The sequence below is a fragment of the Acanthamoeba castellanii genome (genome assembly GCF_000313135.1).
Source record: "Acanthamoeba castellanii str. Neff unplaced genomic scaffold scf7180000084582, whole genome shotgun sequence".
NCBI classification, from domain to species: Eukaryota; Discosea; order Longamoebia; family Acanthamoebidae; genus Acanthamoeba; species Acanthamoeba castellanii.
This window is the reverse complement of record NW_004457252.1, coordinates 1-13,572: the sequence shown is the minus strand read 5'-3', so window position 1 is coordinate 13,572 and position 13,572 is coordinate 1. Positions and strand designations below refer to the sequence as shown.

General features: G+C 60.7%; 5 protein-coding genes across 5 annotated transcripts; 3 read left to right on the top strand and 2 right to left on the bottom strand.

Annotated features, from left to right (window-relative positions):
- Positions 1–149: 149 nt before the first annotated feature.
- Positions 150–1,974, top strand: ACA1_048070 (MORN repeat domain containing protein; the record flags this gene model as incomplete). Its single annotated transcript, XM_004332983.1, has 5 exons — positions 150–239; positions 303–649; positions 770–1,007; positions 1,092–1,451; positions 1,531–1,974. The coding sequence occupies 5 exons, from the start codon at positions 150–152 to the stop codon at positions 1,972–1,974; spliced, it is 1,479 nt and encodes a 492-aa protein (XP_004333031.1).
- A 245-nt stretch (positions 1,975–2,219) lies between these two features.
- On the top strand, positions 2,220–7,652 carry ACA1_048060 (Vps51/Vps67 protein; the record flags this gene model as incomplete). Its single annotated transcript, XM_004332982.1, has 21 exons — positions 2,220–2,326; positions 2,485–2,529; positions 2,639–2,745; positions 2,897–3,015; positions 3,103–3,213; positions 3,345–3,452; positions 3,600–3,747; positions 3,813–4,008; positions 4,127–4,234; positions 4,346–4,457; positions 4,547–4,709; positions 4,789–5,016; positions 5,107–5,405; positions 5,491–5,736; positions 5,863–5,968; positions 6,072–6,176; positions 6,256–6,445; positions 6,518–6,785; positions 6,913–7,034; positions 7,180–7,292; positions 7,372–7,652. 21 exons carry the CDS (start codon positions 2,220–2,222, stop codon positions 7,650–7,652), a joined length of 3,282 nt encoding a protein of 1,093 aa, XP_004333030.1.
- A 224-nt stretch (positions 7,653–7,876) lies between these two features.
- On the top strand, positions 7,877–8,170 carry ACA1_048050 (uncharacterized protein; the record flags this gene model as incomplete). Its single annotated transcript, XM_004332981.1, has 1 exon — positions 7,877–8,170. One exon carries the CDS (start codon positions 7,877–7,879, stop codon positions 8,168–8,170), a length of 294 nt encoding a protein of 97 aa, XP_004333029.1.
- Positions 8,171–8,580: 410 nt separating this feature from the next.
- ACA1_048040 (zinc finger, c2h2 type domain containing protein) lies at positions 8,581–10,214 on the bottom strand (the record flags this gene model as incomplete). Its single annotated transcript, XM_004332980.1, has 5 exons — positions 8,581–8,820; positions 8,949–9,086; positions 9,167–9,412; positions 9,591–9,941; positions 10,014–10,214. The coding sequence occupies 5 exons, from the start codon at positions 10,212–10,214 to the stop codon at positions 8,581–8,583; spliced, it is 1,176 nt and encodes a 391-aa protein (XP_004333028.1).
- Positions 10,215–10,861: 647 nt separating this feature from the next.
- ACA1_048030 (generic methyltransferase) lies at positions 10,862–13,550 on the bottom strand (the record flags this gene model as incomplete). The annotated part of the gene is made up of 11 exons (XM_004332979.1): positions 10,862–11,013; positions 11,128–11,252; positions 11,372–11,618; positions 11,728–11,828; positions 11,946–12,143; positions 12,204–12,385; positions 12,456–12,589; positions 12,680–12,780; positions 12,893–12,997; positions 13,097–13,231; positions 13,366–13,550. Coding segments are annotated over 11 exons (1,665 nt in total), but the record flags the coding sequence as incomplete, so codon positions are not given.
- Positions 13,551–13,572: the final 22 nt, after the last annotated feature.

Genomic DNA, 13,572 nt, shown 5'->3' with positions numbered 1-13,572 from the left:
CAGCATAGAAGAAGAAGAAGGCGCCAACGTTGTTCATCATTCGATTCTCCAGCCCTGAACCCAACAGACACGACGAGCGCGACCGAATCATCGTTCAAATCGCTCAATCTCGAAACGCAAATTAAATCACAAATCGCGCTACACCAAAGATGTTGGCCGTGTTGGATCAGAACAGATGCAGCTTCACCTCATCTGAGCACGTCAAGTCGGCCTACCGGTCCTCGTTCAGCTCAACCGAGGTACTGCCCTTCTGCTACGCCATCAAATCGGGCAGCATCGTCTTACGCACCTCTCCCTAACAGGACCTTGATGTGAACCTGGGCGCGTTCGCGCCGCTACCCAACGAGGTCATCACGCTGGTGTTCAAGCACATGAACTCGGCCAGGGACGTCTGCGCACTGTCGGCCGCCGCTCGGCTCTTCTACTGCCTCGGCAACGACCAGACCCTGTGGCGCGACATGTGCCTCAAGCACTACGGCGACCAGGTTGTGGCCACCACCAACAAGCACTTCCTCGCCTTCGGCAAGGACTGGATCTGGCTCTACAAGTCCAAGGTCGAGCTCAAGGCCTTGAGCACCGGCGTCGGCATGAAGAAGGTCCAGAACCGAGGCACCCTACAGGGCGAGTGGGCAGAGGACCAGCTCCAAGGGTACGTAGCCCGCTCAAAAAGAACTCAGCTAAGCTCAGCTGGGCCCATTCGTCATCTTCATCTTCTACATCTTGCATCTTCTACAAAACGCTCAAGTTTTTTTTCACTCGCTACGCACAGATACGGAGTGCAGGTGGTGACAAAGGAAGACGATGAGGACGAGTCGGCGTGGGGCCTGTACGAGGGCACGTGGGCCGAGGGCAAGCGCAGCGGCAAGGGCTACTGGTACGGCGCGGACGGCTCCTACTTCGAGGGCGTGTGGCGCGAGGGCAAGGAGGAGCGCGGCCTGTCCAAGTGGACCGACGGCGACTCGTACGATGGTGAGTGGCGCGACGGCGAAAAGAACGGCCGCGGCAAGGTATGCAAACAATGCAGTCATGATGACGGTGGTGATGATGAAGATCCACTGATTGCTGATCAACCACCTCTCGTATCTATCCAGTACATGTGGGCCGACGGCTCGTGGTACGACGGTGAGTGGAAGGACGGCGAGGAGGACGGCGCGGGCAAGTTCATGTGGAGCGATGGCGACTGGTACGAGGGCGAGTGGGCCAACGGCAAGAAGAACGGGCGCGGGCGCTACACGTGGACCGACGGGTCGTGGTACGAGGGCGAGTGGCAGAACTCGCAGCGCCACGGCTGGGGCGTCCGCGTGTGGGGCAAGGGCTCCAAGTGGGAGGGCGACAAGTACGAGGGCGAGTGGAGCGACGGCGACATGCACGGCCGCGGGCGCTACACCTACGCCGATGGCTCCTACTACGAGGGCGAGTGGGCCGAGGGCAAGATGCACGGCCGCGGCAAGGTATGCAAACTATGCAGTGATAATGATGATGATATTCGGCCAAAGACTTGTTACTTATATCTTTTTCACCCACCTCTAGTACACTTGGGCCGACGGTGGGTGGTACGAGGGCGAGTTCCGCAACGACAACTTCCACGGCACGGGCGTCCGCGTGTGGGGCGTCGGCCACGAGAGGGAGGGCGACCGCTTCGTCGGCACCTGGACCGAGGACCGCATGGAGGTCGGCATCTACTTCCGACGCAACGGCGATCGCTACGAGGGTCCGTTCAAAGATGGCAAAGAGAACGGCCTCGGCGTTCTGTTCTTCGGTGGCGGAGGCCACCGCAACGACAGCCGTCATCAGGCCGGCGACGTCTACCGCGGCATGTTCAAGGACGGACAGATGCACGGCGAGGGCTTCTACGCGCAGGCGGGCACCGGCGAGACGTTCCAGGGCGAGTGGATCGGCGGGGTGGTGGTGCGCCGGCTGTGCACCATCATCGCCTCGGGCGAGCGCAAGCGCAAGCGCAGGGAGACCAACTGAACCCAGAGAGCCATGGGCCATCGAGACCAATGTACATACCTACATCTTTTGCTACCATGCCACCATGTAAACATGTAAATATCATATGAACATACAATACACCATACTTCCTCCAACGCTGAGAGTGAAGCTACATTCATTAAAAGTTCTTTTGGTGACGTCAGCAACAACAAAAAAACAAAAGAATAAACGCAAACAAATCGATGTGTTTGTTGTGAATTGGTGGAAGAAGAGGCGCAGAGAAGATGTACAAGGCGCCTCTCAGTGCAGAGTCGCTCATGGAGCAGGAGGTGCGACAGCTCTTCGAACGCCACACCATCGCCGAAATCAAAGTGCGCGAAGACCTCACCAGGTACCCTTTCACTCCCCCCTTCTCTTCCATCTTTCATCTCTCCATCAATCTATTCTCTTTCTCCTTCCTTCTTCTCCCATCTTTTGGTCAAGTATCGTGGATTCAATTTATCTCTAAAATCTCTCTGACGTCATCACACTGCACCCTCGCCAACGAAGAGATGAGATTGAAAAGAAGAAGCACGAACTGCGCCGCCTCGTAGGGTACGTAGACGCCACGTGCCACGCGTGTGCCATGCGCCGAGTGCTCGTTGCGTGTGCCATGTGTGTCACTAACGTGTCGTCGTGTGTGCGCGTGTGTGCGCGCACGCAGGACGCGGTATCGGGACCTCATCGACTCAGCCGACTCGGTGATCGCCATGAAGACCGCCGCAGAGGGCCTGGCCGGCTGCTTCGAGCGTCTCGACCACCACACCGCCCGTCTCCTCGCCCACCTCCGCAAGCCCGGCCCCGCCACCGCCGCCAACGGTACCACGCTGCGTGCGCGTGCGGTAGCGCGCGTGTCGTGTGTGCGGTCGCGCGTGTGTCGTGTGTGTCGTGTTACTAACGATGGTGATTGGGGTGGGCGCAGGGAATGGCGCGGCGACGGACAGCGCCAGCGGCGGGGAGGAGGAGCGCAACCGGGCGGCGCATAGAGAGCGCTACCACGTGGCCCTTCAAGTGAAGCTTCTCGTCGACGCTCCCGAACAGGTTCTTGTCGCACACGCGCAACACGACACACGCAACACACGCAACACGCGACACGACACGTTATTGATGTGTGTGGCGTGGCATCAGATTTGGTCGAGCGTGGAGGCCAACGACTACCTGAAGGCCACCCTCCTCTACACGCGGGCCGAGCAGGCCCACTCGCGACTCGTCCACAACCCCGCCTTTGCCCAGCTCCTCGTAACTCCCTCCCGATCCCATACTAACGCTTTATCTCTCGAAGCTCAGTTATAACTGTGTTGTGCGTGTCGTGTTGTCGTACCATCGATCGTGTGCCGCGCGGTGTGTGCGGTGTGTCGCGTGTGTTACAGAAATCGATTCCGCTGATGCCGCGGCAATGGTCCCTCATCAGCCAGTTCCCGAGCGAGATCCGACAGAACGCACGCGCACAGCTCCAAAAGAGCGGCGTCTCTCCACAGGTATCCTCTTCTGACACGACACGCGCACACGCACACGCAACACGACACACGATCGGACGCGCACGTAACGTGGATCTGTGTGTCGTGTCGTGTCGTGTCGTGTCGTGTCGTGTCGTGTCGTGTCGTGTCGTGTCCGGTCGATCACAGCACTACGCGGGCTCGCTGTGCGCGCTGGTCCTGCTGGACCACCTGTCGGTGACGCAGGCCCTCAACGTGTTCCTCGAGGCCCAGAAGACGCTCGTCCTCTCCCTCTTCGACACCTCCTCCTCCAACGCCTCCAACGCCCTCCCTCTCGGTAATGCCGCACACGCCGCACACGCAGATGACACGGCACGCGCTGACTTGTGGGGGGGGGGACAGAGGATTTGGTGGAGCGGATGTGCCGGCTGGTGCGGTTGGTACAGAACGCGCTGTTCCTGCTGGGCATCGTGTTTTCGTCCCACTTCGCCGCCACCGCGTTCGGCCTCCCGGCCTCGCTCCTCACCCAGTGCCTCCGCGCGCCCGACACCACGAGCCTCACCGCCGCCTCTTCCTCCTCCGCATCATCACAACAAACGTGCGTGTGCGATGCGCGTGTGCGGCGTCCTTGTGTGCGTGTGCGGCGAGCGTGTGCAGCGTCCTTGTGTGCGTGTGCGGCGTGGTGGCTAACGATAGAGTGATCGGGGGCTGCGCAGAATTGCGGAGGCAGATCTGGAGCGGGGCTGCAAGATGTGGCTCGATTCGATCGCCGAGAGCCTGCGATGGGGCCTGCGCCACGCCCTCCTCCAAATCAAACTCGCCAAGTACCGCCTCCGCCCTCGCCGCACACACCACACACGACACGACACGACACATCAACCACACGACACGCGCAGACGACACGCGCATGTTTCTTATTTGGGGGTCGGCGGCAGGGATCTGGACCACATTCGCCAGCGGGTGCTCCAGGCGATGGACAACCCGGAGTTCCCCGCAGTTCCGGGCGACGTGACCAAGTTCCCCTCGGCCGAGGAAATTTGGAAGCACGTGCGTGCCACACGACACGACACGACACGACACGACACGACACACGCGGAGTTGATTGAGCTTCGTGGTGCGGGGTGTGCGGGGCGCAGGTGTGTGGGCTGGTGATCAAGCGCGGGCTGGACGTGTGGGACTTTGTGTTCAACGAGGCCTTTACCGAGGCCTCGCGCAACGTCATCCAGCTCTGGTTCCGCTCCGTTAACCTCGGCCTCGTCTCCTCCTCCGATGCCCTCAACCTCCTCCGCTCCGACGAAGGTCCACGCACACGACACGACACGACACGACACACTCCCCTCTCAGCTGACACGACACGACACGACACGCATGCATGCAGATCTGTCGATGGGGCACTACGTGTGGCGAGTGGAGGCGGGGCGCATGGGGGCGGCGACGCCGTTGAGCCGGCGCGGGGAGGCCTTCGACACGCTCAGGCAGAAGGCGGCGACGCTCACCCCGCGGCTCTCCGAGCTCGTGGGCCACCTCGACCACCAGCTCGAGGCCTGCATGCTCGACCTCGCCCACCTCCTCCACCACCTCACCACCGCCACCTCCACCACTACCGGTACGCATTCCTTTCCTTCCATCCACACCACATTCTATGCATTCCATAACATTCCACAACCTAACGCACCACCACACGGCCACGCGACAGATTGGCACGGGTCGGGGTCGGGGTCGGGGTCGGGGTCGGGGTCGGGGTCGGGGTCGGGAACGTACAGCACGCGCAGGCGGAGGATCGCGGATGCGGGGTCGGGCTCGACGACGACGGCGGCGGCAGCGGGGTATATGGGGAGCGAGGAGGAGGCGGAGCGGGAGGCGCGGCGGCGCGAGCGGGAGGAGAAGGAGCGCGGGCGCGAGCTCAAGCTGCGCGAGTTCCTCCAGGACAGCTGCCACCAGGCCCTCTCGGCCCTCCTCGCCCAGCTCGACGACAAACTCACCGCCCTCGCCCAGGTACAACCCGCACACGCACGACACACGCACACAACACGAAGTGCTCACACCGCACGACACGACACGACACGCGCGCTATTGGCAGAGTGAGGCCGGAGGGAAGGAGCAGCAGCAGATAAGTGTGGAGGAGCGCACGGAGCAGGCGCTCTTTATCGGCCGCGCGTGCCGCGCCATCGTGCAGCACTCGGTCCAGCTCAAACGTATCTTTGCGCTGCCCAAGACCACACAACCCGGGGTGGACGCGGGAGCGCTCAAGGGCAAGGGCTACTCGTACACGGCCGCCAAGGCATTCAACCGGCGATTGGCTCTCAAGCACAGCCAAGACGAAGAGGTGCTTCTCACACCGCGCGTGTGCGTGTGCGTGTGCGTGTGCGGTCTAACGTGACGTGGCGTTGTGGTGTAAAATGTGATATTCTTATGTCATTCATTTAATGTGGTGTGTGGTGTACAATGCCAGGCGGACAATGTTCTGCACCCGAAGCTGCAGGAGCTCCAGTCGACCTTCCGGCGACTCTCCCTGCGTGCTCACGTCCGTTGGGTCCACATTCTCGCTCACACCCTCCGTACGACACACACGACACACGCGACACACGACACGACCAACGACACACACGACACGACACGACACACGACACGTACTCACGTTTTGGGATGCGCGGGGAACAGTGGCTCGACTGGGAGAGGCGCTGCAGGCCGACGACTGGTCCGAGCGGGAGAAGCGACGAATGCAGTGGCAGCCCATCACCGTCGCCGTCGAATCTCTCGACGAAGGTACCTGTCGCACGACACACACCGCACACGACACGACACACGACACGCGCGGCACGACACTCACGGGTCGGGTGGACAGGCGGGAAGGGCCAGGCGGCGAAGGGCGGCAGCGCGAAGACGGTGGTGGAGGAGACGTTCTACCTGCCCTACCAGGCGTCGCCCTACGTCCTGTCGTTCCTCTTCTCGGCCTGCCGCGAGATCCACCGCACCTTCGCCCACGCGCCCGACCACGCCGTCCTCCACTACCTCGCCTCCCAACTCCTCCTCGGGTACGTGCGGCGTGTGCGGCGTACGGCGTGTGCGGTGTCGCTGATGTTGTGTGTGCGGCGTGTGCGGTACAGGGTGTGCGGGCACTACTGGCGGTTGGCGAATGCGGCGGAGGTGCGGGAGCGGGTGAGCAAGGAGGGGGCCATCCAGCTCATGTTCGACGCCAAGTTCCTCTGCGACGCGCTGGCCGCCGGGGCCTCGCCGCCGCACGCGGCCGACCCGGACCTGGCCAAGGCCGTACTCGCCGAGTCCGCGACCTCCAACTCGGCGACTGGCGACCTGGCGGAGCCTTCGGCCATCAAGGACCGGATCAAGGCCATACACAATCAACTCCAGACTTTGGTACGCACGACACGCGCACGACCGCGCACATGGCACACGCGCGACCACACGCACGGCGCACACGCACGGCACGCACGAGGCTCATCGTTCTGTGTCTGGTTCTTTCTTTCTTTTCTTTTCTTTTCAGTTGGATCCGATCGACCGGGCGTTCTATGGGCCGCACGTGAATCGGATGGAGCAGCAGTGTTACGCGCGATCGGCTGCCCTGCTCGGACCCCTCGTGTCCCTCCACCCGCTCTACACCGATGTGTACGCACCACACACACACACGACACACACCACACACACGACACACCACACACACCACACACACGACACACACCACACACACCACACACACGACACACACCACACACAACGCATACCAACTCGTGTGATGTGTGTGCGATTGCAGGAAGGTGCAGGGCGCTCACGGGGATCAGTACAACACGCTGCCGATGGTGGCATCGGCGCCCCGCTTCCGCTACCTGCCCATCACCGAGCCCGTCGTCAAGGGCAAGGAAAAGGGTACGCCACGCACGACACGCAACACGCCACGCAACACGACACACGCATGTGCTGACCGCACACGCACACGCGCGCACAGGGCCGGTGGCGAGCAGCTTCGGCCTAGATCTGCCGTCGGGCTATCAGCAGCAGCACCAGCAGCAGCTGCCGCAGTTCGCGGGCGACAGGTTCGGCGCCCGGCTCCCGAGCTCGCCGCTGCTCTCGGCCTCGACACCGGCGACTGGCGGCGCCGACGGGTCGATGGGCGTCGTCGGCGGGTCGTTCATGGAGCAGGTGCGCAAGTTTGGCTTCGGCGGCTTCCTGGGCGCGGAGGACGGTAGTGCTCTGGGCTCGGCCACGCTCAAGTCTTTCCTCTCTTGACGCTGATAAGTGCACAACTGTCCACTCGACGCAACGACCACGTCCACATTTTAAATACCTTTCTATAATCGGGCGTATTTTTCGGTTGGGCAAAGTGATGGAAAATTGGTGAATCGCCCGTTTTCTTTTCGACTTTTTTTTTGTTCTGGGCAATATCCGCCGGCCCCACTCCGTGCTTTTTGATTCATTGATCATTCACATCAGTATCGATCAGTAAAAACAGCATGGGAAAGGGAATTCACCTGCCGGCGTCTCTTAGGTCGTTCCTCTACCGACAGATCACCGTCATCACCGTCGGATCGGTGGTGGTAGGAACCGCCTTCGGCGGCTGGCAGAGCTACACGACGCGTGTGGCCGATGAGAACATGCGTCAGATCCGTTTCAAGCAGGCCGAGAAGGAGGCGCGCATCTCGCACACTCTCCTCACCAAGGGCGGACTCAAGAAGGCCCTCGAGGAGCAGGGTTTCGACATGGGCTTCTACGAGGTCGATGAGGCCGATGAGGAGGAGATCCAGTAAATATCCCCGTAACATGGTAAGTCAGCCATTGCTATGAATTATCTGCCATACTTGCTGCCTTCTACCCGCCATTTGAAATTAATTCTCCGCCCCCCAAACATCTATTGCCCTCCACTATCTTACTTACTTCTGTGATCATTTTCACTAACCCATGCTTCCCCCCTGCAGTAAAGCGTTCGACAGTGACGTGGTCCCTCTGCGCGTCCATTTTATCGGGTCTTGCCAGCATCCGCCCTCCGCAGGTGCCAATAAACACTCAATTCACCAATTCACTGCCCCCCCTCTCCAAATTCCAATCCACTACTCCCATTTCTTGCCCAAAGCCACCCCCGTTCAATGCCACATCAAAATCATTATCGATACCAATGGTTGATACCAATGGTTGTGGAGAGCAAAGGTCAATGCACTATTCACCCGAGTGTAGAGAAGGAAGATGAAGGGAGACAGGATGAAGCCGCGTCGGCTCCGGCCGGGCCAGTCCGCAGCGGCGGCGGCATGGAAGCAAGGGCACCGTCGCCGTCGGCCAACGCCGACGAGTCGAAGACGTAGGGCGTCGGGTTGAAGAGTGGCGGAGCCTGCACGCCCAGGAAGTCGCGCACAACGTCGAACTTCCTCTTCTTCCTCGTCGACGGTCGCTTCGCCGTCTCCTCCTGGGCGCCGTCATCATGAGTACACACCGCACACGCACACATCGTGAAGCACGACACAGCACACGATCGCACACACCGCACACGCACACATCGTGATGGCCATGATGAGTTGTTGTAAGGTGGGTTACCTTGGGCGAGTGCTTGGCGAGCGTGTGGCGCTGGAGGAGGTGTTTGTAGCCAAAGGCCTTCCCGCAGCCCGGCTCCTCGCACACGAACGTACGCAAACCGTCGTGCACCACCTTCATGTGCGTCGCGAGATTGCTCTTCTACTCGCACCACCTCAAATCAGCGCGTGTCGTGTCGTGTCGCGTGCCATGCTGTGTGTGCGTGTGCGGTGTGTGCGCACCTTGGTGTACGAGCACCCGCATTTCTCGCAGGTGAAGAGGGGCTGGGTGGAGTCAGCCTCGTGTATGCGGAGGTGCTGCGTGAGGCCCGACTTGCGGGTGAACGTGCGCCCGCACGTGTTGCACGCGAACTCGCCCTTGGTCGCCGGCCCCTCGGCCGCCGCGCTCGCGTCGCCGGCCAGTGCCATCGCCGCCGCCGAGTGCGCCTCGCGCCGGTGCTTCACCAGCTCGCTCTGCCTTCCGAACGCCTGGCCGCACCCCTCCGCACCGCACACGTACCGCTTCTCCCCTGCGTGTCGTGTCGTGTCGTGTCGTGTCGTGTCGTGTCGTGTCGTGTCGTGTCGTGTCGTGTCGTACCACTTGTCAGCAACACGGAGCATAGCACACGACACGACACGACACGACACGATACACACCTTTGTGTACGCCCTCGATGTGTCGGCGCAGCTGGCTGGGGTGGAGGAAGCCCTTGGCGCAGCCGGGCTCGGGGCACGGATAGGGGAAGGCGTGGTCGTGTTCGGTGCAGAGGTGGCGCTGCAGCTGGCCGTGCTTGGCGAAGCGCGCGTCGCAGCCGGGCTCGCCGCAGGCGTAGGGCTTGTCCTTGCGGTGCTGGAGCTGGTGGCGTCGCAGATGCTGGGCGGTGAGGAATGCGGCATCGCAGCCGGGGTGGTCGCATCTGTGCGGCTTAGCGCCCGTGTGCGACAGCTCGTGGCGCTTCAGGTGGTGACTGCGCGTGAATCGCTTCTCGCATCCGCTGAAACCGCATACAAAGGGTCGCTACAAAAATCGCGAATCAGGAGGAAATTCAATTTCGCAGCAAGATTGGAAATCGCGGGGGGGGTGTAGTACCTCGCCGGTGTGGGTGCGTAGGTGGTCCGCCAGCTTGCCTTCGCGGTTGAAGCTCTTGCCGCACCCCTCAAACACGCACACGAACGCTCCATCATCGCAATCTTCCTCGCTCTCATCTTCATTTTCTTCTACCCGCGCCCTTTTCTTCAGCGGTGCTGATGGGGTGGCGTTTTTTCGTTTCCTCTTCGTGCCAGCCGTCATCTGTTCTTCCGCGTCATCAGCATCTTCACTTTCATCTTCCACCGGCAGCAGTTCCTCATCCTCCGCGTGTTCGTCACAACCTTCGGGAGGCAACCAATCGCTTTCCTCACTCAATTCGCTTTGATCGCTGCCGCCGAGGTGCCCTGGCATCTGCTTGCTAATTGTGGGTAAGATCTCTAAAATCCCCAATTTCCCCAATTTAAAATCTTGGTAAACATTTTTTTCACCCTTAAAAAACAACATTAATGCATGACCACAAGGGCTGGGGGAGACTGTCTGAGCTGCTTGGCACACTTCTCCACCACAGGGGGACCCCTCAGGGGGTAGCCAACACCAACAGAAGTCCTCTGGTAATGCTTCTAAGCTTGCTTCTGTTGGACAGGACAGCAGAGTCCTTGATTCTGGGTATGTCACAACAGATGTCCACAGGCTTATCTAACACCAACATTGAATCTCACAGGTTAAGAGGGATAGGGAGGCCTACTTTGCTTTGCATGCAATCCTGAGTGAAGTGAAGATAAAGTCACCAAGTTCCCCTACGCTGGGCGGGCGTAAGGAGTACACCTTTTCAAACCAAAAATGCTGTGTGACTGGAGGTAAAATGTTTTCATTATGAGAAAATATGGGAACTGCACAGTACGCCGCGCCTACTTGCGGCGCCAAACAGTGGCGTGGGCGACACAGAGCTGGAATTTGCGCACGTGCTCACGGATGAGCAGCGGCATGTCCTTGTGCTCCAGGAGCTCGAAGTCGGCCTGCAGCGTCTCCTTGAGAACATCGAACGTACGCACTTCCTTGTCTGCACCACGGTGTGAAACAGACATGTTAATATGCATGCCACACGCGCACGCACGCACCGCACGCACCCGCGGCACACGCACGCACACAGGAGAAAATGGGACACACAACGTACCTCCGAGGTGGTAGCCGCCCATCCACTTGGAGGGGTGGGTGAACTGCTCGAGCCACGTGTAGGGCGAGGTGATGAGCATCACACCGCCGGGCTTCACCAGATGCGGCAGCACCTCCAGACACTTGCTACTCGCCACACCCGCACCACACACGCGTAAGCCAACGAAACTTGCGTGCGTGTGTGCGTGTGTGTGTGTGTGCGTGTGTGTGTGTGTGTGTGTGTGCGTGCGTGATTGGATTCATACCTGGGAGCAGGCAGGCGGTCGAGGAGGTTGGCGAGCAGAACGGCGTCGTAGGCGCCGAAGGTCTTGGGCAGGCTGCAGGCGTCGCCGTGCATGAAGTTGACCCGCGCGCGGTCGATGTCGGGCGACACCTCCGCCGTGGAGCTGGCCAGCAGCCGACCTTCGGTGGCGTACTTGTAGGGCAGCACGCCCTTCTCCTGCAGCGCGATGCCGGCGTTGACAAACGCTCGGCTGTAGTCCAGACCCACGACTGCATCACCGCACACGCACGCATGAGGAAAAAAATGGGAGGCGACGGTGTGTGTCGAGGCGAGGCGCAATACCGGAGCTAAAAGTGCGGGCGAGTTCGAAGGAGGCACGGCCCACGGCGCAGCCCAGTTCGAGCGCCGTCGCTCGGTCGGCCGCCGCCGACGCGTTCGGCGAATACTTTTTGAACGCTTCGCTCAACTCCTGCGCGCATCTGCACACGACACGCGCACCCCACGCACCACACGACACGCGCGGTGAGTGTCTGAGCACACACGACACACGCCACACAACACGCACGAGCGAGAAGCGGTGTGTTGCGATAATGCACCTGCGCGGGAAGTTAAGGGCCAGCTCGCCTAGGCCGGTGAACGGATAGGGGAGGACCTCGTCGTCCCGGCCGTAGTGGAGCTGGAGGTACTCCTCGATCAGCTTCTTCTGCTCGTACACGTTGCTCTCGTCGATCCACCGGTTCTCGGTCACCTTGTGCGGATTGTCCCCGATCGGATACAAATTCCTATCATTCCACCTGATGAGCGCGTGTGCGGTGGTGCGTGCGGTGTGTGCGTGTGCGTGTGCGGTGGCGTACAGGGAGATCGGGCGGATGGTTTGCACCAATCGGAAGCCGAGGTGTTGGAAGAAATGCCTTCGGAACCAATAGCGGGCGTAGGCCGACGCTTGGTCTCCCGTCGAGACCCACGAGCCGCCCATGATGAGGTTGTGGCGGCCATCGAAGCAGGGCGTGCTGAAGTCGAGGTAATACGGATGCACCTACCGGTCCACACATCGCATCAGTGTCGTGTCGTGTCGTGTCGTGTCGTGTCGTTGGTCGTGTGCGCACCTTGAAACCGGGGAGACCGTCGGCCTCGTCCTCGGCCCATTCCCAGGTGTTGCCGTGCACGTCGTGGAAGCCCATGGGCGAAGGCGCAAACATGTTTACGGGCGTCGACGACGAAAACCGCAGGTTGTAGTTCCCTTAGGAAGAGGGAAGCGCGTCGGTCAGCCATCGTGTGTGCGCGCGTGCGGTGGTGCGTGTGGGGTGTGCGTGTGCGTGTGCGGTCGTACCGATCGACTCCTTGCGCATGATGGGATCGGCTTCGGGCTGGCCCTTCAGCTCGCTCGGCGTGTCCCCTCGCAGACGATGCCACTCGGCTTCGGTGATGACCCTGGTTTTTCGCTGCTGTGAGCATTTCATAAATGAAACATAACGAAAACGAAAACGAAAATAAAAATACAACATTGAAAAAAGAATACAGAACAAAAGAATGCGTGAAGTACCGGAAGCCCTCGCCCTTCCAGCTGCAGTAGGCCTTGGCCTCGAGTTGGTTGACGTCGGCCGGCCAGTTACAGGGCATCTCGATCTCCGCGAAGATCGCGCGGTACCTGCACACAAATCATCAACACATGACACGGCACACGCTCACGACACGACACACGACGCATGACACGCGCACAACACACGGAAGAGGGACAATGGGGTACTTGTAGGAGCCGTCGGGCTGGGGCACCCAGAAGGTGGGACACCGGGCCTCGCGGAACGTGCGCCACCGCCAGCCCTCGTCGGACCAATACTTTTGCGTCTCATACCCGCCCGCTTCCACGAACGCCAAGAACTCTCTGTCACGATTTCATGAGTTGCGTGTGTCGTGTCGTGTCGTGTTGTGCCATTCGGTTCGTGTCGCGTGTCGTGTCGTGTCGTGTCGTGTCGTGCCATTCGTTTCGTGTCGCGTGTCGCGTCGTGTACTACGCACTTGTTGGTGATGAGGTATTTGGAGGCGCGGAAGGCGGGAACGGTGACGTGGCGACGGCCGTATTCGTTGTCCCACCCGTACGACGGAAAGTCCGACGGCTTGCCCAGCTCCACCACGCCGTCGGGCACCTCGATCAGCTCGTTCTCGATCGTCTCCTCATTCCCCAGCGGCGCATACGCCGGCCACCTGCATCGCACGACACGACAC